Source organism: Aureobasidium melanogenum (genome assembly GCF_000721775.1).
Source record: "Aureobasidium melanogenum CBS 110374 unplaced genomic scaffold scaffold_1, whole genome shotgun sequence".
NCBI classification, from domain to species: domain Eukaryota; kingdom Fungi; phylum Ascomycota; class Dothideomycetes; order Dothideales; family Saccotheciaceae; genus Aureobasidium; species Aureobasidium melanogenum.
In genome coordinates this window covers 1809430-1832129 of record NW_024470053.1, presented here as the reverse complement: position 1 = coordinate 1832129, position 22700 = coordinate 1809430, and the positions used below count along the sequence as shown (strand labels likewise).

Here is a 22700-nt window from a genome sequence, read left to right as displayed (position 1 = left end):
GCAGGTCGTTCCTGCCAAGCGACGTTCCTTCGGATGTCGTCATCATCAAGACTCGAGGACGACGACGACTACCAACTCATGTTTGTTCCAACATCTCAAGACAACGATTATATAACTTCTCCTGGAAGATATTGAAAATACCATAGAAACCGTTGTCAGGGTCATTCTCGACAAGAAAGGACAGAGCGACTACATCCAGACCCTGAACCCTGATCGACAACCTATAAACAGATCATCAGCAAGGACCACAAGAGCAACCATGGCCGACGGCAACAGATCAACATTGAGAGAATTCATTGCATCTATCTCAACAATCAAAGGAGATCTGTCAAATATCACCGCACCACCCTTTTTGTTGGCATCTCAATCAACCGTCGAGTTTCCGTCTTATTGGTGCGAGAGACCTCAACTATTGTGCGCTCCGGTCTCCGAATCCGATGCTCAAAAGCGCTGTCTACTTGTGTTAAAATGGTTCTTAGCAAGTCTGAAGCGTCAGCAGTATGCAGGTAGGGATGAGAGTGCGGGTGTCAAAAAGCCATTGAACGCTTTCTTGGGTGAGATATTCATGGGGGCTTGGGGTGGTTCTGATGGAGAAGGTAGAACGTGTTTGATCTCTGAACAAGTCAGGTTGGTCTCTGCTATCGTAGATGAGATCAAGAAAGTATCAACGTACTGACCTTAATCAGCCATCATCCGCCAGTCACTGCTTGCTACCTATGGAACGATGAGCAAGGCGTCAGGGTAAGCTTGATAATCTCTAGACTCTTGCAGATGCTCACGGAGGAACAGGCTGAAGGTTACGCGTGTCAAAACATAACTTTCTCCGGCACTGTCAACATCAAGCAGATCGGCCATGCGATCATCCATCTAGACAAATGGAACGAAGACTACTTGATTCCTCTGCCTTCGGTAAAAGTGTCCGGACTGATCACTGGAACGCCTTACCCAGAACTGGTCGGTAGCTATGATATCGTCTCTTCATCCGGCTTTGTCGCGACTGTCGACTTCTCTGGCAAGCGCTTCTTGGGACTGGCTGGCAAGAAGAACGGACTGCACGCGGCGGTCTACTCTGCCGATGACAGTAGCCGTAAACATCCAATCTACACTTTAGAGGGCACCTGGAACGACGTGTTTACCATTCGCGATGAGAAGGCTGGTTCTGTGATTGAAGAGTTCGATACCAACGCTCACCCACCGCTTCCCGTTCAAGTTCCAGATGAGTCCATGCTTGACCCATACGAAAGCAGAAAAGCTTGGGGTCCTACAATATCCGCTTTGAACTCTGGCAACATGCAAGCAGTCATCGACGCAAAAAGCAGGGTCGAGCAAGGTCAGCGCGAGATGAGGAAGCAAGAGGAAAAAGAAGGCAAGACTTGGACACCTCTATTCTTCCAAAAAGTGCAAAGCGAGGCACGACTGGAGAAGCTGAAGGGTATGACTCATGGAGACGCAGAGATGGACGGCGCGCAAGGCATCTGGCGCTGGATTGGCAATGAGAAGGCGGACCGGATTGATCGGCCTTTCCATGGGGATCTGGTACCATGGTTAACTTAGTATTGAATGACGAGCCCAATACTCAACCGACACTTCAGGCTCTCGAGGTGTGCTTCAATATGAAGGAGAAGTTCGTGAGGTAAGGTAGGGGTGGTATGAAGGAGGCACGTATGCCGAGATACAAGCAGGGCACCACCACGACATAGGGCAGTACCAAGTACAGAACCTTCCGGACGTCGGGCACCGTCGTAGCCAATCATCGGGTCGACGACGTCGTCCTTCGTCGTTGTCGACTCCCACGTAAACGACACGTGAAAACACGTTACACGTCTATTAGTTCGTTTGAACGATACTATTTTATGTCTCCAGAGCTTGCTTCCTTCCTCTTCCTCAACAACAACCTGACTGCAGGTCATACCAACGCAGTCTTTGGGAGATACCATCTCCAACCAGCAGACAGTAAGTGATCCATCATTGCCCTTCACCAGAAGGCTTGCCCACCCCCTACTCTATCGATGAGAGGTCCAGTATACATTGTTGAGGTCGACTGATGCCACGTCACTGACGGACGACCTGACCGAGCTTCCAACTCTGTTAGTCTCCTTCACGGCGAACACCCCCTTTTCAACATGCTAAAATGCACGATACTGTTGCATTGCCGTTCTGTTCCACTGAGAGTGACTTGACTAACGCTATCTTGATTGTTAGCATCAAACCATTTGTTATCGCCGAGCGAAACCCATCAAAATGGCTAACTGGAATCACTGTCCAGCTGAAGTCAAAAAAATGATCATCGACGAGTTTGCGAGCCTTTACCCTGAGCAACTCATCCACGTTCGTGAGGCGAACAGAGAGATCAGGTCCCTTGCCAATCCTCATTTCGGATCGTTCTGCTTCGATGATGAATACGTCCTTTTCAACTCGGAATCGGCAGTCAAAAAGTTCAAAGCAATGACCAGCAGCCCTGCTATTGGCCCCTTGATCAAGAAAGTCGTTCTGAGCGCTATTCGCGTTCAACCCGACGGTTGCAACAGGTGGATCCAACGTCTTCCAGTCATCGAAGACCATGACGTCGAGACTGGTATTGATGTCTACAACGACCTCAAAGACGCCTTCAGCAATGTACAAGCATACGGAAACTCAATCACCATTGGTATCACTGATGTGTATGATGATGAAGACGAGAGATGCTTGGGGTGGCAAGAAAAGCTGGACAGTGGCGATTTCAGCAGACCCAATGTTGCTGCAGACGAAGTGGATGCATTCGACACCATCACCGAAACTGCTGAGAGAGCCGGTGTTCACGTCGAGGCTCTCGAAGTCATGCTGTACCCACGTCCTGGTTGCCCTAACATTGAGGTGGCCTGGGGTCACTATGATTTCCCAAGCATGATGGCTCATTATCTCCAGAGACACCCGCAGATCAGCGTCCGCATCGAAACCCAAATCGACGCACCTTCCACCAAAGCTATTAACGTCGTGTATGAGAAAGATGATCAGCGTCTCTCCATTAAAAGCAGCATCTTCTCCGCAGTCATGGATACCTGGTCGCTGAGAGGCTGGATGAAGAAAATCAGTCTCAAGGAACTGCACCTCCAAGAAATGCAGATCAAAGCTGAAAACCTCAAGCTCCTGCTGTCCAAATCGCGCACTCGCACCATCAACAAGATCGACCTGGTCAGCTGCAGATTCAGCTCTGCTCGCAAATTCAAGGCAGTTCTTCAGTTGCTTTCGACCGTTTCAACGCTCAGAAACTGCACCATCGCTACTCCTGTGGTTGGAGGTAGTCCCGATACCTTCATCGACCTTCTCATCAACCAAGACGATAGCTGTATCAAGTACACGGGTAATGTTGCCAAGCAGATCAGAAAGCAACTAGAATCTTGGGAGTACCTTAGTCATGGCATGAACAACCTGAACGGAGGTGATTCGGATCCGGAGGAAGAAGTTTCTGAGGATGAAGAATCTGAGGTGGAAGATTGAGATGAGGTCGAAGACGACGAAGATGAAGAAGAAGGTGATGGAGACGAGGAAGACGAAGACGAGAACGAGGATGACGAAGACGGAAATGAGGATGATGAAAACGATGTTGAAGAAGAGTTGGAATGATCTGAGCATATGGCCGCCGACAGGGAAGACGACTGAGCACTCGATACTCAAGCTTTGATCTTTGGAAGGGAGCTCATTCGCAGAGAAAGGGTTGTCGAGGACCAGTTTTCACATGTACAGAGTCGAGGGTCAATTGCGCAACGCGAACGTTCATCACTATATCTTCCCGTCATCAACGTGACACAGATGCAAGAGCGATATAAAGCTCGAGATAGCCAAAAAGATGGAAATACACCCCTACTTTGTCTCCCATAAAACATAACTCACCCTCATCAGAGGCTCCGAGGGCAAGGATTTATTAGGTGGCCAGATCACTTCAATTCCAACGGAACCAACCATGTTTGCCCGTTTCGGTCACTAAGACGCTTTAGTCCAGTGGTTGTACGCCTGTATGATTGGTTGATTCTGTTTTTGTTTCTCTGGTTGCTTGCGTTCGACTCTGGCGCCGGTCTTCCAACGTTTTGTTTCTGACAAGGTGTTTGAAACCTCATTCGTTGGGAATTGCACGTCATACACCCTTACCTTGAAGGCTACAGCATACCAATTATGAAGCAAAAGGGTCTTCCAATGGAACAGAATAGCATTTACTGCCAGCCATGAGTTCTGGGTTTCTTCTGCTATACTTAGTCTAGCCTTGGAAATGATGATGCATTCATGGCTATGGCTAGAGGTGCACAGTTCACCATAGAGTGCAGCCCTGTTGCCAAAGTTGATGAGTCCATAGACTCTTCCTTGACCTCGTGCTTTTGGATAAAAGTTTTCATCTTGCAATAATGGTCTTAGCAGGTTCGAGTATGTCGCAACGGAAGTTTGATGAGAGTGACTGAACGACTGCGCTCGACCAAATCTCCGTCATAACAAACATTCGTGACCCGAATTTTCCTTCCAGCACACCCACATTCCTTTATTACGCGATCGAGGGCACAAGGCCGCAGTTATCAGCTTTGAGTTTCATCGACTACAAGAGATTGACATTACAAAACACACTCATTCAGAAAGCGGTTCATATCATTCGCTCGTTACCCGTACAAGGTGAGCGCTTCCATTTATATATACACAAGATGAACGCAAAGAGAAGCTGACGGCGAACACGAGTGAACTTGGACATCACCGTCTCCCATCGGCATCTCTGACATCGAGAGACCAGCATCAAGATACTTGCTGTATCAAGCGCAACAAAGAGTCGCAATACCGTCGGAACACAAAAGCACATCGACCTCAGCTTTCATCAATAACAGCCGCAAACCACTGTCCTTGAAAAAACACCATAAAACGAAGCAGCAAACCTCGACACAAAACCTTAAACCCCAAACAACTCTCTCAACCAAACACTCCCTTACACATCCCCAACCCTGTCCATCATCACCAATTTCCCAACACAATGAACCCAGCCGGCTCAATCGCCCTCGCTCTCTTCTTGACAACATTCGGTGTAATCTTCTTCTGGTACATCTGGATCAAGGTCTTTCGATGGGAGCTCGCAATCTGGTATCGTGCGAATGTCCAACGTCGCAAGGAGCGTGAGCTTGAGGTCAGAAGTATTGATCTGGAGATGGGAGGAGGTGCTGATGGAGAAGGGAGTAAGGCTGGAAGCAGCAAGCATGGAAGCAAAAAGTCTCAACGAAGTAAGCATGGGAGTAAGGCTGCTAGTAAAAGCGAGGGTAGTAAAGGAGGAGGTCGTGGTGGAAGTAGACACGATAGCAGGTCCGGCAGCAAGGCTTGAGGATTATGAGTGCGGTTGAGAGGAGCAGAGATTGACGAAGGACGCGGATGGTACAGTGAAGAGAAGTGCTCTCAACTGATCTTTATCCGAGAACACGAACAAAGGCTACAGGAAAGATCAAGCAAATGCTTGGGAAGAAAGAGACTTGACACGAGAAAGATGGATCTTTCTAGTTGCAAAGAAGATTCTGGATGAAGGAAAGAACTTTTAGCAAAAAGCCACTGCTTTCAACAGTATTACAGCAACTTTGGCTATTTCAGTCCATCTATTTGCTGATCCGCGTTCTCTTTTACCTAAGAATATAACCATGATGAGAACCGGAGCACTGTGCTATAGTCATGCTCAGATCTTGCCTTTGCCGACCTTGATATGCCTAGGATTTTGACCTTCCACCATCTCGATACCCTCAAGAACATGAGCATATACACCAGGAGGTCTGCCCATTTTGATCTTTGCACCACCAACTTCCTTCAAGTGAATGCCTTGATCATCTTCAGTCTCCCAGGCGAACTTTCTGAATTCGCAATTCTCATAGCCAGTTCCCTTGGCACCATCGAAGGACGCCCAATCACCGGTGAAGAAGTGTAAGAAAGCGCCATGGGTGACTAGAATGACGGCTTCCGAGGGATAAGCATACAGAGTTGCGCGAAGGGCAGCAGCACGTCCGGTGACTGCCTCAAGAGACGCGGCATAAGGTCCAGCTTTGGAGTTCCAGCCTTCCTCAACCAGACTCCAGTCCATTCTCTCAACTCCAAAGCCGAACTTCTCTTGTTCTAGCCAAGCTGCAATCTTCTGTTTGAGTTCTGCTTGAGGATAGCCAATGTCACAGGGTTGATTGGCGATCTCTTGGGCGAAGGGTACGAGTAGAAACTTGACATCAGGTCTCTCTCTCAACACGTCACCGAAGCCGAGACAAGCGGTTTGGATTGTACGAATTAGGGGTGAGGCCATGATTGTGAGAGAAGCAGGAAGTGATGACTTTGGAAAAGTGTTGCTGAGATTTGTGCATTGGGTTCTGCCGAGGTCTGTGACATGTGGGTCACGGAGATGATGTTGGTTCTGAGAGGTGATCAGATATTGCGACACAAAGCAATGAGTTAGAGGTCAGATTTACATTGACATTGTGGTGGCCCTGAGCATGGCGAACGACGTAGATTGTTGGTGCCATTGATGGAAGTGTTGAAGGAATCTAATTATCTATTGAGAACGAAGTTGTAAAGTTTGAAGAGATGCAAGCGAGGGTATCTTGTCTACAAGGAATCGGAAAGAGTGATTGAAGACAAAAGGGGTGGGTTTATGGAAAAGAGTCATCGACCAAAAGAGCAAACGCAGACCACGACACGAGGTTAGTTTGCTTCGGCTGACCTTCCTCTGAGCTTCACGAACGGCGGCTAACTTGCCCAATCAAGCTGTCTGTCGGATTACCGAAAACGATGTTTGGTATTCAAGTATCACGAACTCAGACCACTGTCAGTCCTCTGAATAGATACCAGTGAGCATCGTCCACAAAGATGTTGCATGGTAAAGAGAAGGGTCAGCAAACAGACATGGAGAAGGTAAAGCGACCTTGGCCCGAGGGCCTGGAAGCATGGCGGATAGCTATTGATAGGGCTTGGCTGGTGACGTAGGTGATTGCCGAAGATTGACCAGCAGGTGCGCGGAGGGTCGAGGTCGGAAGGTGCAACACGCAGCTTCCCCAGACAGGCACGTCCAAGCAGCCATAGCCATAGCAGCGATCCTTCCTCAACCTTCTCGACACACTCTGAAGACCAAGCCGCAATGTGGGACGACGAGGACAACAACCCCTACGGCTCCTTCAACAGACGCGACTCGGAGACGTCCGATGCTCCCGGTACACCACCTGAGTCTCCTTCCACCACTCCATACACCACCTCTAACTATCGTACCAGCCTTCCGTCAAGCCCCCTCGACACCACCCTCGGGCGCGAGCAGTCCACCCCAGTCTACACCCGAATACCACCGACCAGAGTCAACCTACCACGATGAACCCTTTGGCCACGACCAACAGGGCAGCGACCACCACGATGACGACGATGAGGACGTGTCGCAGTCGCGCCGAATTGAGCCCAAGAAAGGCGGCTACCACAGTCGCATTGAGCAGATCCTCTATGAGAACCCCGACCTAGAAATCCAAATCGTCCACGCAGGCAAGAACACCGAAGGCGGAGGCAGCTACATCACCTACACTATTCGCACTGGAGTACGCCAATCTGCCGCCCGACCTGCTACCACAATCGCTGACATTCCTAGGACATCGAAGTACGAAGACGCTACAGTGAATTCGCTTCGCTGAGAGCCACCCTGGTCGCCCTGCATCCAACCCTCATCATTCCACCAATTCCTGAGAAACACTCCATCACCGATTACGCTTCAAAACCTACCAAGGCGAAAGAGGATCTGGGCATTATCGAATTGCGCCAGCGCATGCTGACCACCTTCCTCAACCGCTGCCGTCGCATGCAAGAAGTCCGCGATGACAATGTCTGGTGGCGTTTCCTCGATCCCAACGCGAGCTGGAACGAGGTCCTCCACTCCCACCCCGTTGTGAATATCCCCAAGAACAATCTGAAGGCTCCTCCGCTCGACCCTGCCAACCCTTCTCCTGGTCACAACTTCTTGCCCGTCCCTTCATCCTCAGCAAAACTACGCTCATCTGGCAACGCTACCGCATCCGGTACACCCAGCTCACCGCCAATGCAACAACCATCGACTGCTGCTCACTCGTCTCCTGGTCCTCAAGTATTCGGCCGTTTTCCTCCTGAATCTCAACACTTGTCAGAAGAGGATCTCGACCCCTACTTTGTTCAGTTCGAGAACTCATCGCGCGAGCTGGAAACCCTGCTGCAAGGCTCCATGGAAAAGGTCAACCAGCGAACTCTTCAGCATCTGTACAAGCTTGGAGATGATCTTATGGAATTAGGTGGCCGTTACAATGCCTTCTCACTTTCCGAACAGTCTGCTGAGGTTGCTGCCGCCATTGAGAAGATCGGCCAGGCTTGCGATTTTACATACATCCAGACCCGCGATCTTTCCAGCGGCTTGTCAGCTCAATTTGCTGAGCCTATGCGTGAGAGTGCTCAGTTTGCTGGTATTGTCAAGGGCGTTCTGAGATACAGAGTTTTGAAGCGTGTTCAACAAGAGATGACTCGTGACGAACTTGAAAAGAAGAGGACATCTCTCGACTCTCTAGAAAGAAGCGAAGCCGAGGCCAAGCGTATTGAACAATACCTCCACAACTCAGGTTCTTCACCGCCTCAACGTAGCATGAGTACTGGCAGTAACGCTGCTAGACGCAACCCAGCCAGAGATCAGCTACCCAGGCGCGCAGAGGATGACACAGCAAGTATCGACTCGGACTTCCCTCCCACGATGGGCAGTGCTCCGAGCGCAGCTCAGGGCTCTCCTCACCAAGAACAACCTACTAGTCCTACGCAACATAAGAGAGGCGCTAGCGGCAACTTTGTAACAAACAAGATCTTTGGGCGACTCACTCATGCATATCATAATGTTGTGGACGCTGATCCTGAGCGCATGAGGAGAGATCAGATTGGCAAGACGAAAGAAAGTTTGACACAGGTAAGGATCATCGACTTCATGCATCACTGTATCATGCTTACATATATCGCAGCTTGAGCAAGCTCTGGAAGTCTCGGAAAAAGACGTCAAGGATGCCAGCGGTGCTGTTCTCAAAGACCTGAAACGCTTCCAGAGCGACAAGGAAGAAGACCTGAGGAAATACATGGTAAGTTTTCGCACTCCAATGTCCAGTCCACAGTACATCGATCACTAACAAAGTCTCTTCCAGCTGGCATTCGCACGCTGTCATATCGAGTGGGCGCAACGCAGTCTAGAGACTTGGGAAGAAGCTCGGGTGGAAGTCAACAAGATTCCTGTATTAGAGCCGAGGTAGACGCTGCCTCGCCGATATCCGAAACCTGTGTTTCTCAAGTATGCAGATTCGCAAAGAATCATTAATGTCTCTCAACATGTTCGCCCCTCGTTCTACGCAACCTTTTACAGTGTTTGCGTGTTGGTCCTATAGTAGTATGCGATTGCAACTTGGAAGGAGAGATGTACACAACGAGCAGAAGATAGAGTACACGATGGAAAGCGCAATCAAAAGATTCATATAGCAAAAACAAAACAGGAAGATTAAGATACAGTATAAAATTCTGAGGCCGGTAGTGGTTGAGTAGTGCAAAGTAGAATTTCATCGCGGTAATCAACTTTTTCTAAATCCATAGCATAGTTACCTCACCTAGCTTTACGATACACCCCCTAATCTCAAGATCATCAAATCTGCTGCTCTAGAATTTCCTTGCCAGTCTGCAACCACAAAACATTGACTCCATTTTCTTTCCCCTTTTTCAAAAGCATCTCCACTCTCTTAACGACAGCACTTGCCCGAACAGGCATTTCAACACCTCTCTTGCTCAAGTTCAACACAAGTTGAGCAGCATACAACACCTGCATGCCCAAAACAAACACCTCAGCTTTTCTGCTCCAGCCCAGTGGTGTATCGGGTTTGGTCTCAACTTCTGCGATTAAAACGTCGAGACCGTCGATAACCCATGTGGAGAGATTCATGATCAGACGGAAGGAGAAAGCGGTTGGGTGGAGGCGTGCAGCGATAGAGGACCACAAGCGAGCCTCTCTGGTTTCGTCAATGAAGAGATTGTGTTTCTCGTGTGCGAAGAGGGAGGAGTTTGGTTTAGTCTTTGCGGCGAGTGAGGCTTTGACAGAGTCGGGGAAGGAAGTCGTGACGGCGTTGGCAGTTGCTCGAGAAATTGCTGCTGAAGCTGCTAGGGTGTTGCTGTTGAATGCTGATGAGATAAATTCTGCTAAACCTTGGTTTGCGGCTAGAGGGACCATGGCGGCTTTCTTCTTGTCGCTGCCTGTGTTGAGGATATTGGTGGCGACTGGAGCGGCGAGGGTTCTGATCTCGATGTCGTCGTCGTTGCAGAGGTCGTAGACTGCCAGACAGAATTGCAGGACAGTGTTGCTTGAATCGATGGAGTTGAAGTAGGCGAGAGACTTCTCGTCAAGCTGCTGCGTGGCTATCACGGCAGCGTATCTAGTATCGAATGGCTAGAAGACTGTCAGCGGAATTTTGATGGCCCTTAATCTTGGTTCGACTTACACTCGAGTCTTGCAGAGCATAGCGGACTTGCACAATCCATTGTTCAAAGTCTTCCGTTAGTCGGTGGTCCCTTAGTAAATGATCCTGCGCACGGAAGTTAAGCAATGCTCCCTGCAATATGAGTTGCTTATCGCTGTAAAGCGGCGTTGTGACACCCGATGGCAGATACACCTGCTTCAAGTCTGTGAAGACAGTCTTCTTGACATCCTCTGCAGCACCTTGAGACAGCAAGTTGATCAGGACTTCCTGGGCAGCGTCTCGGACCTCAATATCCACATCACCATCGAGCAATAGCTTGGCCGAGATACTGACCAGAAGCTGTTTGGTTTGTGTGGCATAGACAGAATCAGTAGAACCAATTCTAGCAGCTTCACGTAGTGCAGTTGTGCAAGCGTCAGGGTCGCGAATCGCGAGCAGCGCAAGAGTATCTAGTCTTGCTGTCAAGTCCGCCGCCGAGTTATCGCTGGAGGGTCCGCTGAATAAGGCGTGTTCGTGAATCAGTGACAAGGCCAAAGATTGTCGAAGGAATGAGCATGCTGCGAAATGATCTCGGGGCAGGTCTAGGATGATGTTCATGTCTTCAGTGGTAGCCCATCTTGTGCCTGGTACTTGAAAAGGTTAGTGTTGTCTTCTAGTCATGGATGATGCACTACGTACCGAAAAGATGACGCTGCTTCTGAATAGCCGCGTAGAAGAAAGCATTTTGTACGTCTATGAACGCGGCTTGTGTAAACGAACATGCGTTGTCGTAGAAAAGATCATCAATCCTTGATTGCACGGCATTTACCACTGCATCCATATCTGCGCTTGTCAGCAATTCTGCAGTCCAAAAATTCCTACCTGACTGACCTTCTGTGTTGAAATTCTTTCCTTGTCTCTCGACAAGATACTTGGCTGCAAGCAGAACGCCATGTGCCTCGTTCTGACTTCGTGATTTATGTCGAACCAACTCTGCGACACGACTAATTCGGTTTATAGCAGGCACCAGAGTAGAATATGTCTTGGCTGCCTTGTCGCGAACGAGCCATTGCCGGCTTGATGCAAGTCTTAATACTGAAGACTTAATATCTTCCGCGAGATTCGAGGGCGGTTGTACGCGTTGGAGGAATTGTAAAGCGGGAAATACCACTTCGGCCTTTGCTTGGTCGACATCAGCATCAGTCGTCAGTAACTGAAGGACAATTTGCATCAAGCTCGTGATTGCTTCTTCGGAAAGTCGGTTCTGTGTATGTGTATCCTCATCCGAGAATGCATCGTTGGTACCAATCAGTCTATCCATGAGAGCTCGGAAGAGCATGAGCCCGGAGTTCCGGACAGCCCATCTAGCGTGAAAGTTAGTGAAGCGCTTTTCGTTTGAGTTTGCATTTTAACGTACGTATCCGAAGATAAGCATCCAGCTGCAAGGCTGAGTGCTTGTGGCACGTAAGCCTCTGATCGCTCGCCCAGTTTCGAATTCTTGAAGATATCCTTGATACAGTTTAGAGCGTGGACTTGCGATAGACCACCGGCGCTTTCTGCAGCTTGATTGACAGGTCTTGTGCCCTCGGTAGTGAGCTCTGACATAGCTCTGCTGAACAAAAGACCTTTAGTGTCTGCAACGACGATGCCAATCATCAAAGAGGGCAATCCTGCCGAGCGGCGGGTATTAATCGCAGTCTGATTTTGTATGCAAAGAATCGCACGCTACAGGAAGTTAGTCACGGACCACAAATCTTGTGAAGAAATTCCAAATACCTTGTACCATTCCTCGAGGGTTTGGCTCACAGTGTTTGTGCCACTGTTTGAGCGCATACAGCATACGACAAAGGTCTGAGCTACTGTTGAGAAAGCACCACGATGGCGCAACTCGGCGAGTTGTGTGAATGTGAGATCGCCTAGCTGGCGAAGTTGCTGAGATGAAAGAAGTATCTGTTCGGGGGAGTCGAGTGGACAATTCTTTACGATTGAGCGTAAAAGCAGACTACACTGTCAGCGCGCGCACGCTCGCTTCTTGCATAATAAGCCTTACCTGGATTCTTTGAGAGCTCGCCACGAATAGCTCAACACATCCTTCGTTCCGATATCTTCTTCCTCGAGCTCTTCGGCGGCAAGGCCTTCGGTTGTGTCCTTACAAAGTGTATCATGTACAGACATCCACACAGCCTGGAAAATATCGTAAAGTCTGAGGTAAAGCTTTTGCAGATCCGCCAGCACAACAGGATCGGAAGACATTGTTTGGTAGAAGCCAGGCTTGTCGATGATGTATCTGTGAAAGTTTAGCATACAGCCAGGCGACTACCGAAGGACTTTCGTACCTCAAGCTAATGAAAAGGCCGTGCAGAGGATGTTTGCTGACCGCTCTACTGATATCCGCCTTTGCAGTTTCAACCGTCTGCTCGATTGCGTGAACGAGGTGTCCGAGGATACCATATCTCGAAGCCCACCACTGCTCGCTGTCGTGGTTCAAGTGTGAGCATTGGTTGAACAAGATACTGTAGAGATGTGCGACTCCATCTGCATGGTCAGCACGTCCACTATCAATCAGCATCTTCTGAGCTCGAGCAAGGACTTTGACTAGCATGGGTGTATCGAATACACCGTTCTGCGGCCGTGTGTCAGAATTTACAAGACTCAAGATCTCCGTAGCCATGGACCTGACATCGTCGAAAGCGTCAAGAAGCAGATCAATCAACAGATCAGTCATCTCATCATCAACCACATTCAATGTAAAAGGCCAGAGCACCGTGGCGCCTGTAGACTTTGTGTTTGGGTGGCCGGAAATTTGAGTATCAACACCGGATCTGGAAACAATCGAGATACACTTGAGTGCCGATATGTGTCTCTGATAGCTAGCTGTTGGCCGCAACTCGGTTTTGAGGAACGCGACATACCATTCGACGAAGGATTTGTGAGCCGCGACTAGCTCAGAGGACTGGGTCGATACTGACGGAGAATCGACAGGGGTTTTTGTTGTATTCTTCTTCGACTTGCCTGGAGGCTTTGTCAGAGTTGCTGTTGCAGCCTTGATACGATCCATGAGATGTCTGATCAGGCTAAAAAGCTCGCTCCTGAATCCAGAATCTGCGTCAGCATGAAGAAAAGGTAAACCTTTCTGCAGAGAATTCATCGCTCCGATAGACAATGGCTGGGTGGTCACAGTGGAGGTTGTAAGCATTGCCAGACCGGCGATCCGCACAGCGTCAGACGTGCGTAGCAATAGATCTCCAAGTAGGACGTCTGGAATGCACAAAACATCTTTCTCAAAGAAGAGCCCAATACTCTCCGTAGTTTGACCAACATCTGCGACCTTGACCAAGCCGAGCTTGCTTCCTACAGACAAAGCACAGAATAGGACTTCCTCGCATTGTGATGCAGAAAGCGGCAGTGAGACTTCGGAAGGCTGGTCTCTACCAAGGATGCTTCTTATGCCTAGTTGATCTACAAAAGCAACAAAGCTTGGCCTATCTTGCTGGAATATTTCAGGGAACACATACAGCCGAAGGATTCCAAGAGCTTCAGGCTTTTGTTTGAGAATGTCCAGTACAGTGGAAGACCATGAAGAAGCGTAGTGGTTACCCAACGCTAGCGGGGCGGAACTTTGATCTGTAGGTCGTGCCTTTTGAAGTATCAGAGCTGCCAGCGAGCCGGCGGATGAGGCAAAATCTTCATATGGTGCAAGGCGCAAGACGATTGCGAGCACATCTTGGACCGAATGTGATACTTGGTTGTCTTTTTCAATTGAAATCTTCCCAAAGGCGTGGCACAACTCGTCGACGAAAATGACGTTCTTGGACAGCCAATGCGCTAGAACTTGCATGGCAGGTCTCGTGGGAGCATTCTCGGAAGGAGTACCAACATGTTGGACCAGTGATTCCAGCAAGGCCGTCTTCTCGGATTCACAAATGGACTTGTCTGGATACTTGGTAAGAGCAGAGGTCAGAGATGTCAGTAGGAGTCGTGATGGTTTGACGTTGAGAGCATGGTGTTGGTCAAGGTAGATCCAGAAAGCATGGTGCCAGAATTTCTCAGTTCGCCAGAGTAAGAGAAGGAAGTCGTGTTCCTGTGATAAAGCACATTTTTCAACCAAATTGGAAAGTAAATTGCATGCGGCTGTTCTGTGCTGGTTTGTGAGGTCTGCCCGCAGAGTCGAAAAGATGCGTTGAAACAAATTGGTAATTCTTTATCGAGTCAGCTTCCGCATAAGTTTGTATAACAAAGTGCTGAACAAAGGTATAGGAAACATTAATGAAGTAGCTGTCTTACCTTGCAACTTCGTCATGCAGAATATTCTGATCAAGTTGACGAGGAACGAGATTTGCGCCATTCAAGGTAATTTGGCGAATCTCATCTTCGGATAAAGGAGCAGCCATTGACTGCTTAAGCTCTCTCGAATTGATAACAAATTTTATGTCGAGAAAACACTGATATCAATTGATACGTATTTAGCTCGAATGCTTGACCATTTTCTCAGCAGCTATTTTGCGGACAGAAAGAGAAAGCGGGAGTGGTTCCGACATCGCAGGCAGTGGCCAATCAAACCGAGGGAACGTCGATTACGCTGACTGACTCGCGTAGCTGTGGGAAAGTTGACCTGGAGAGCTAAGAATCACTCGACCGTCGCCGCCTCTTCCTGCTCTCTTCCCAAGCATTGAATTCAGCAGGTGACAATCATGTTGTCGTCGCGTATTGGAGCAAAGGCTGCGAGGTCGTCATGGATCTCGCGCGCACAATTGCGCGTAGCGTATGTTCAACGCCATACGAAGCCTCATACAGCCAAGAATAATCTAACACGCTACTTATAGCCCTTCTGTCGCCCAGACTCTTTCGTCCAGACAATATGCCACCGGTCCTGGTGAGGACAAGATCCGCCAACACATCAAGCTGGACAAGGATGCCCTCAACAAGACCAGTGCCATCATCACCCAGCCCAAGGCCCACGGTGCCTCGCAGGCTATGCTTTACGCCACTGGCTTCACTGACGAGGACATGAACAAGGCCCAGGTCGGTATCTCGTCTGTCTGGTACTCTGGAAACCCTTGCAACATGCACCTGATGGACCTCAGCAACAAGGTCAACGAGGGTGTTCAAAGAGCTGGTCTCAAGGGTATGCAGTTCAACACCATTGGTGTCAGTGACGGCATGTCCAACGGTACAACTGGTATGCGTTACTCTCTGCAGTCTCGCGACATTATCGCAGACTCTGTCGAGACTGTCATGGGTGGTCAGTGGTACGACGCCAACATTTCCCTTCCTGGTTGCGACAAGAACATGCCTGGTGTCATCATGGCCATGGGAAGAGTCAACAGACCTTCCATCATGGTCTACGGTGGTACCATTGCTGCTGGCTGTGGTCAGATGTCCAACGAGAGACTCGACATCATCTCGGCCTTCCAGGCTTACGGCCAGTTCATCACTGGTGAAATCAACGAGGACGAGCGCAAGGACATCATCAAGCACGCCTGCCCTGGTGGTGGTGCTTGCGGTGGTATGTACACTGCCAACACCATGGCTTCCATTATTGAGGCCATGGGTATGTCTCTTCCCGGTTCTTCTTCCAACCCTGCCATGTCCAAGGCCAAGCAACTCGAATGTTTGGCTGCTGGTGGCGCCATCAAGAACCTTCTCAAGGAGGACATCCGCCCCTCAGACATCATGACCCGCAAGGCTTTCGAGAATGCCATGACCGTCGTCAACATCACTGGTGGTTCTACCAACGCCGTTCTTCACTTGATCGCTATGGCTCACTCCGTTGGCATTACCCTTACCATTGACGACATGCAAGCTGCCAGTGACCGCACCCCTCTTCTTGCCGACCTCAAGCCTTCCGGCAAGTACGTCATGGCCGACCTTTACGACATCGGTGGTACTCCTGCTATCCTCAAGTTCCTCTTGAAGGAGGGTGCTATTGACGGCAGTGGTATGACCGTCACTGGTAAGACTATGGCTGAGAACCTTAAAGATGTTCCCGACATGCCCGATAGCCAGAAGATCATTCGTCCCTTCAGCGACCCCATCAAGAAGACCGGTCACATCCAGATCCTGTACGGCAAGATCGCTCCTGGTGGCAGTGTTGCCAAGATCACTGGCAAGGAGGGTACTCAGTTCACCGGCAAGGCCAGAGTCTTTGACGGAGAGGATGGTCTAATTGAGGCTATTGAGAGTGGCTCGTTCAAGAAGGGCGAGAAGACTGTCATCGTCATTCGTTACGAGGGTCCCAAGGGTGGACCTGGCATGGTCGAGATGTTGAGACCTTCTTCTGCCATTATGGGTGCCGGTCTTGGTAAAGATGTTGCCATGCTGACTGACGGTCGCTTCAGCGGTGGTAGCCACGGTTTCCTTATCGGTCACATTGTCCCTGAAGCTCAGGATGGTGGACCCATTGCTCTCATCAAGGACGGTGACACCATCACCATTGATGCTGAGAAGAGAGTTATCGACACTGATGTTTCCGAGGAGGAGATGCAACAAAGAAAGCTCAGCTGGAAGGCACCTCCTCTCAAGTACCAAAAGGGTACTCTTTACAAGTACGCCAAGATCGTTCAGGATGCCAGCCATGGTTGCATCACGGATGCATGAACGAATTGCTGATGTATCATACCGCACGTTTGTAATTGCATAGCTGTTGGTTTTCTTGTGGGGCTGGGAATTTTGGCGTTTGATAAAGGTAGGGGTGATCTAGGTATTGTACAGCTCATACCATGTCAGAAAAAGTTTGTTACACCTTAATACTCTTCCGTACCACGTGATGATGTTTCTGTTCAAGATCTGTTCTCCCGTCATTGTGTCAATATAGAAAGAGAATTGTCTGATGGCTCCTGCCTGATTCGATTCAACATCCTCTTCCCCACACTTGGCAGTGTTGAAGCCAAATTGCACCTCCACCCATCTTTTCTTCCAACCTCTTCATCCAAAGCCATCAGGGCTCCAGCTGAGCTCGGTCACTGATAACACTATTCAGATGGCCTTTGGAAATTCAGCCCATCAGGCTTTGCCAGTACATGCTAAAACTTCGTACTAGTTTCCTGGACTCCTGGACTGGCTAGACCGCCTGAACTGTTTTGAACCTTGGACACTTCGACTTGATATCTTCTTGGATCTCATGCTGGCTTACCATGTTGAGGCATCGGTCCTGAGAAAGAAACTAGGACTGAAGTCGAGATGAGATCTAATCCTGCCGGCCTCGTTTGCTCACCAGAAGCATCGTATCATCGCCTGGCATAGCTGGCGATACATTCATGTCAACCCATGGTTCCCAAACGATGAGAACCAGGGGTCCATAGTCTATCCCTAAGGCTCGTCAGTCAAGCAATTGCTTGGGGCCATGGGGAACATGTTGCTACAAGGGGATAATCCGGACAACGAGATGACTGCACAGGCTGCTGGATGATTACGGCACTAGAATCATGTCTAAAGGACTCCCACTGCTGGTATCGTCCAAGTCGGACACTCAGAAGCTTTCTGTTTCTTGTCGCTGATGGTCACATGCTTCCAAACAAAATTTCCGCCATGTCGCCAAGACAACCACCACACTCAAGGGTTGATAAACCACGGAATCGACTTATCTCATGTAGCGGTCCGTGTGGCGCAATGGCTTGCCGTTAGTGTCATGTTCTTGGTTCGATCCCAGGCGTGGCCGCTATGTCTGAACATTTCGCTTCACCAACTGACACGCCGTCGCTAGAGCGAAGTGGCCGACGGAAGGTGAGGCAGAGTGGGAGGTCCTTTTTTTTTTTTGCTACCATCTGGCACGCTGCACTTGCCTTTGCCCTGCGATCTGGTTCTTTGGTTCAAAGTGGACTTCATTCTAGTTTGGCGTGTTACTGATACGGAACACTTGAAAGACATAAATAACAGAATTCATTTATCTCATGTAGCGGTCCGTGTGGCGCAATGGCTCGCCATTCGCGCCATGTTCTTGGTTCGATTCCAGGCGTGGCCGCTATGGCTGAATATCTGACCTTTCTGACTGACACGCCGTCGCTAGAGCGAAGTGGCCGACGGAAGGTAGGGTCGAATTGAAGGTCTCTTTTTTTTTCCCCTCTTGAACCTCAGCCAATTCTGTTCTTGCCTATCATATTCATGGTTTCATGGTCTGGCATATACTGTCTGCTCAGCGCATCCAAGTATTTTCTCGCGAAAAAGGCGTTCTGGGACGACACACCTACAAGACAGAAAACTCGGACACCACGACTTTATCTTGTGAGAGCATCTATTTGAACATCCGCTCCCCACGTCTCTGCCATTCCTACCTTCCACTTCATTCGATAAACCTTTCACTTCTGAACAGTGCGCCGATTCAGAGCTTCTTTGCTCATCTTTCACTGCGCTTTCCGGTCTTTTCACTTACGCACACCGGCTCCGACTGTGATCATCTGCCACAGAAGCCGCAATCACTTCGGTTGAGCCTCTGCAACAGTAGCGCAACAGCTTTCACTTGTTCACCACAAGCACAACCATTTCATCTGTCTTTTCCAACTTCTGCACCACTTCATCGGCGCACATCAATTCGATCTGTACAATCTAACTGCAGATAAACCTATAGTTCTGTGCGACTCGCAAAACTGCGCATCACCATGTCAGACAACTCACAACGTACATTTTACCCTCCTGGCGCCGTGCCTGTCCCTAGAACAACCATGGCTACTCCTGGCGCTTCTAGACCATCAGCCTTGTCGTCCGGCGCATCGTACAACAATCTTCTGCACGCACTTACGACCCAAAGAGCTCCTACGATACAACATCCTTTATCTGAATCTCCTCGTCATACGCCTATGCCTGCCGCTCATCCAGCTCCAATCTATCCGGCTCCAGTCCATGTCGATCCAGTCTTGATTCGCATCAAATTCTTGACTGATACCTTCAATGCTGCCGCCACGAACGACCCTATCTTCTACAAACTCTACTGCAATGTGCGCAATGCCCAGAGTCACAACAATGAGTACCCGGACCTTGTTTTTTTCCTCCGTCTGCAGCTCCAGGTTGGCTGGGTTCAGTTTCTTGTCGACACCCACCGCGAGAATGAGATCGAGCACGACACCGCCGCCTTGATTCGTGAGCGCAAAAGCCTCATTGAATGGCTTGTACAGCAAGACAGAACGATCAAGCAACGCTTCGGACAGTATCTTCATCAGCAGCTCTCCAGATTTGCACCTCTCGACTTCGATCCCTGGCAGACCCACCCCGTCGCAAGTCTTATCGACCGTCTCTACGCGCTTGAGACCAATGCCTTCTTTGAGCCCGCCAATGTTCCTATGCCCACCAGACAAGAATATCGCATTCGCGTTGTCACTTTTCTCGAATACGAAGGAGGCTGGCCCCAGATTTACCAGGATGTTAACATTTGGAAGCAAATCGGCTGGACCCAGATGGAACGCCTTCTTTCTGCTTTGACGCAGAACATTCAATCTGCTCAACTTCACTACAACCATGGCTGGCAGAGTGGAGGTTATCACGGTCACTGGTTGTATCTGGTTGGTGAGGAGGAAGAAAGTAATCGTGTGCTGGACTCCGACTATAGTTTGCAGGCAATGAAAGGGTTCCTTGCCCAGGGTCAGAGCATCTCAATAATCCACGTAAGTTACTTATTCTGGAGGACTTTTCACTTTTCTGTCATTTTCCTATCACTTTTCCGATCACTTATCTATCATATCTTTTCACTTTTGCCCTTGTTTTTCGACATTTCCTTGGACCCCCGTGGTAATTGGAACACATTGCTGACTTTTGATGGTATACAGTCTCAGCAGGTGGAGATCAGAGACAATCTGGATCTCGCAGATGCTCTGGGCCTGGAGCTGGACCGCCCCTTCCAGTTCTGCAAGCACCTGCCTGCGGGCTACACCTCCGAAATCATGGGGGCTTATCCCAACCCCCTGCCCTTCTCGTACCTGAGTCGCAGGGTCATGTCTGACCATGACCTTGTGATTCGCGTCAGGAGAGGCAAGCGGTCGGAGGCTGCTCGCCGTGCCAAGCACAGGCATGATAAGGAGGTCAAGGCCAAGAACAAGGGCGCCCTCGCCGTCCTTGCTTCGAGGCCCAAGGTCTGATTTTGTTGTTGAATCGTGGCAGGAAGTAATTGGGGTGGGTTATGGTAGAGATGAGACATGAATGATGTATAGAGTATAGAATCGGGCAAGAACGGAATAAAAACTGGTGTTTCGAGAACAATTGAGCGTTCCTGATGGTCCATCAAAAGTCACAAATGTATCCAGATACCGTCAACATCCATTGAGAGCACGATTTTGAGTCCATCTCAATGGATAAATCTTCTTTTCGGATTACATTCTGCATTTTTATAGTCATGATAAGTGCAGGTCGGCGATCTGGGAGACCTTGGAGCACAAGGAGTACAACCAACCATCTCAAGAACGATTTATCATGCCAAACAAGCTATCAAAAGTCACAATAGAGTTCAGTCAGTGTGCTACGTCCACTGAGAGCCCGACACCGAAAGCTGTTTCAATGGAACCGCATATAAACAAAATCAGTTCGTGCATATTTATAGGCATATCCAAAGCAAGAGTGGCAATTGGGAAAGCACGAGATGTCGTCTGTTGAAATCTGGGGTCAAGGTAGATATTCTGCCACGATGGATGGCCCAAGCGTCACTCAAAGTCGAGTCACCGCCTTTGCAGTCGCGCGTTCCGAGCAACAAGTTTAGTTTGCGACAGCCTCGAAAGCAGTTTACTACATTCACACGCCTACTCCACCCTCGGTCTGCTCACGCCATCGCCTTTGCGCGCCTACTTCGATCACTCTTTCCTCGCCTCGACTCGCAACAACACCACACACCACACAGCAAACATGTCCGACTACGGCGACGACGGCGCCGGTGACTTTGGCGCTGGCGAGTACGTCCAAACCCCTCCCACACCCACGCCATGCCCCTCATTAACATCCCTGCCACAGAGAATACGACGCCAACATGCTCGAAGAAGACTACGAAGAAGTCGAAGACCTCGTAGACGACAACAACGACGATGCCCCCGGCGGCACCGAAGACCCGGAAAACAATGCCAACATTGTCACAAGCGGCGACCCCAATGCTGCCGCACGCGCAAACGCAAATCTGGGAGTCAAGGGCTTGAAGGAGAAGAGGATCGATAATGACAAGAGGACTACTACGCCGTACATGACCAAGTATGAGAGGGCTAGAGTTTTGGGAACGAGGGCGTTGCAGATTAGGTGAGTTGAATCACGCTGAAAAACAGAAAGAGGAGGAAACTTGTAGGTCGGGTTGAAGAGATGGGAAGCAGGAAGGGAGAGGATGAATAAGAGGGACTGAAGGAGAGACAATGAAAGGGAAATGGGCTGACGAAGCATACAGCATGAACGCACCTGTCCTGGTCGACGTTGAGGGCGAGACGGATCCCCTGCAGATCGCCATCAAGGAGTTGCGCGAGAAGAAGATTCCCCTGGTTGTGCGCAGATACCTGCCTGATGGTTGGTACGAGGACTGGACCTGTGAAGAGCTTCTGTGAGCTATTCGCCTGCTCTTCAGCCACGTATCGAAACTTATTCATCAACACTCACCACGCCAAAAGTCACCATACCACACAATCAACCTGCGAACAGAAAAGCCGAATGAGCGTCGAATCTTGCACAAACGATATCCTCCGGTCTTATACATCTGACTCCACGCTCAGAAAACTAGCTGGGTCATCCAACAGGCATCGAACGACCACCACAAATCATCTCTAAATCTTTGCGCTCTCTTACTTCGATTGGGGTTCCTTGGCGGGCTATTCAAGTCTTGGCTGCTCTCGGAGAAAAAGGCTAGCCTGGTTGATCATTAATTCTGTGCATTTGAGCGGCAAGGAAATCAAAAGAGAAAGGAATACTCTGCAAAAGCGCATCAAGGTCTCTTCTTTTTGGCGAAATTTATGGACATCAACCAAGCAAAAAAAAAAATCTGAAAAAACAATTGCATTGAATCACTCATATCTTTCACCTTGATTCAGGATCGATGATGTGCCTTGAACCAAGATGGACAATTCAAGAGGTCGAAGAGCGCCAAGCCTCCTGTATGTTTGAAAGTTCATAAGGAATGTCACCGTGACCGCTAAATATAGGTGTTCTTTCCCTTTCTTGGTTTTTCTTCTTTGGTCCACTCCATCTTCTCAACCTTGTTCATCTTTCGTTCCTGCCCTTGGAAGTGATCATGGTCGTTCTTTCCTCATCGAATGTAGGTAAGGTCAGATGGAGATGAAAAAGATCAAACTTTACTTCAGTCCGAAA

At 49.3% G+C, this 22700-nt stretch overlaps 9 protein-coding genes across 9 annotated transcripts; 7 read left to right on the top strand and 2 right to left on the bottom strand.

The window, feature by feature from the left end:
- Window positions 1-259: 259 nt before the first annotated feature.
- Window positions 260-1554, top strand: M437DRAFT_36529 (Oxysterol-binding protein; the record flags this gene model as incomplete). The annotated part of the gene is made up of 3 exons (XM_041019470.1): window positions 260-627; window positions 687-741; window positions 790-1554. 3 exons carry the CDS (start codon window positions 260-262, stop codon window positions 1552-1554), a joined length of 1188 nt encoding a protein of 395 aa, XP_040884699.1.
- A 687-nt stretch (window positions 1555-2241) lies between these two features.
- M437DRAFT_80318 (uncharacterized protein) lies at window positions 2242-3477 on the top strand (the record flags this gene model as incomplete). Its single annotated transcript, XM_041027331.1, has 1 exon — window positions 2242-3477. The coding sequence occupies one exon, from the start codon at window positions 2242-2244 to the stop codon at window positions 3475-3477; it is 1236 nt and encodes a 411-aa protein (XP_040884698.1).
- A 1507-nt stretch (window positions 3478-4984) lies between these two features.
- Window positions 4985-5326, top strand: M437DRAFT_62059 (uncharacterized protein; the record flags this gene model as incomplete). The annotated part of the gene is made up of 1 exon (XM_041024018.1): window positions 4985-5326. One exon carries the CDS (start codon window positions 4985-4987, stop codon window positions 5324-5326), a length of 342 nt encoding a protein of 113 aa, XP_040884697.1.
- Window positions 5327-5827: 501 nt separating this feature from the next.
- M437DRAFT_22274 (phosphoglycerate mutase-like protein) lies at window positions 5828-6485 on the bottom strand (the record flags this gene model as incomplete). The annotated part of the gene is made up of 2 exons (XM_041019037.1): window positions 5828-6385; window positions 6441-6485. Coding segments are annotated over 2 exons (603 nt in total), but the record flags the coding sequence as incomplete, so codon positions are not given.
- Window positions 6486-7105: 620 nt separating this feature from the next.
- On the top strand, window positions 7106-9257 carry M437DRAFT_35829 (putative autophagy protein Atg20; the record flags this gene model as incomplete). Its single annotated transcript, XM_041019329.1, has 6 exons — window positions 7106-7178; window positions 7237-7315; window positions 7361-7547; window positions 7598-8923; window positions 8976-9089; window positions 9153-9257. 6 exons carry the CDS (start codon window positions 7106-7108, stop codon window positions 9255-9257), a joined length of 1884 nt encoding a protein of 627 aa, XP_040884695.1.
- A 383-nt stretch (window positions 9258-9640) lies between these two features.
- On the bottom strand, window positions 9641-14836 carry M437DRAFT_38503 (uncharacterized protein; the record flags this gene model as incomplete). Its single annotated transcript, XM_041019849.1, has 9 exons — window positions 9641-10435; window positions 10488-11095; window positions 11145-11288; window positions 11337-11809; window positions 11863-12170; window positions 12222-12447; window positions 12496-12732; window positions 12782-14644; window positions 14730-14836. 9 exons carry the CDS (start codon window positions 14834-14836, stop codon window positions 9641-9643), a joined length of 4761 nt encoding a protein of 1586 aa, XP_040884694.1.
- A 300-nt stretch (window positions 14837-15136) lies between these two features.
- Window positions 15137-17042, top strand: M437DRAFT_62055 (dihydroxy-acid dehydratase; the record flags this gene model as incomplete). The annotated part of the gene is made up of 2 exons (XM_041024017.1): window positions 15137-15207; window positions 15269-17042. The coding sequence occupies 2 exons, from the start codon at window positions 15137-15139 to the stop codon at window positions 17040-17042; spliced, it is 1845 nt and encodes a 614-aa protein (XP_040884693.1).
- A 1997-nt stretch (window positions 17043-19039) lies between these two features.
- On the top strand, window positions 19040-20509 carry M437DRAFT_62054 (uncharacterized protein; the record flags this gene model as incomplete). The annotated part of the gene is made up of 2 exons (XM_041024016.1): window positions 19040-20038; window positions 20201-20509. The coding sequence occupies 2 exons, from the start codon at window positions 19040-19042 to the stop codon at window positions 20507-20509; spliced, it is 1308 nt and encodes a 435-aa protein (XP_040884692.1).
- A 757-nt stretch (window positions 20510-21266) lies between these two features.
- Window positions 21267-21943, top strand: M437DRAFT_71478 (RNA polymerase Rpb6; the record flags this gene model as incomplete). Its single annotated transcript, XM_041025681.1, has 3 exons — window positions 21267-21313; window positions 21372-21647; window positions 21790-21943. 3 exons carry the CDS (start codon window positions 21267-21269, stop codon window positions 21941-21943), a joined length of 477 nt encoding a protein of 158 aa, XP_040884691.1.
- Window positions 21944-22700: the final 757 nt, after the last annotated feature.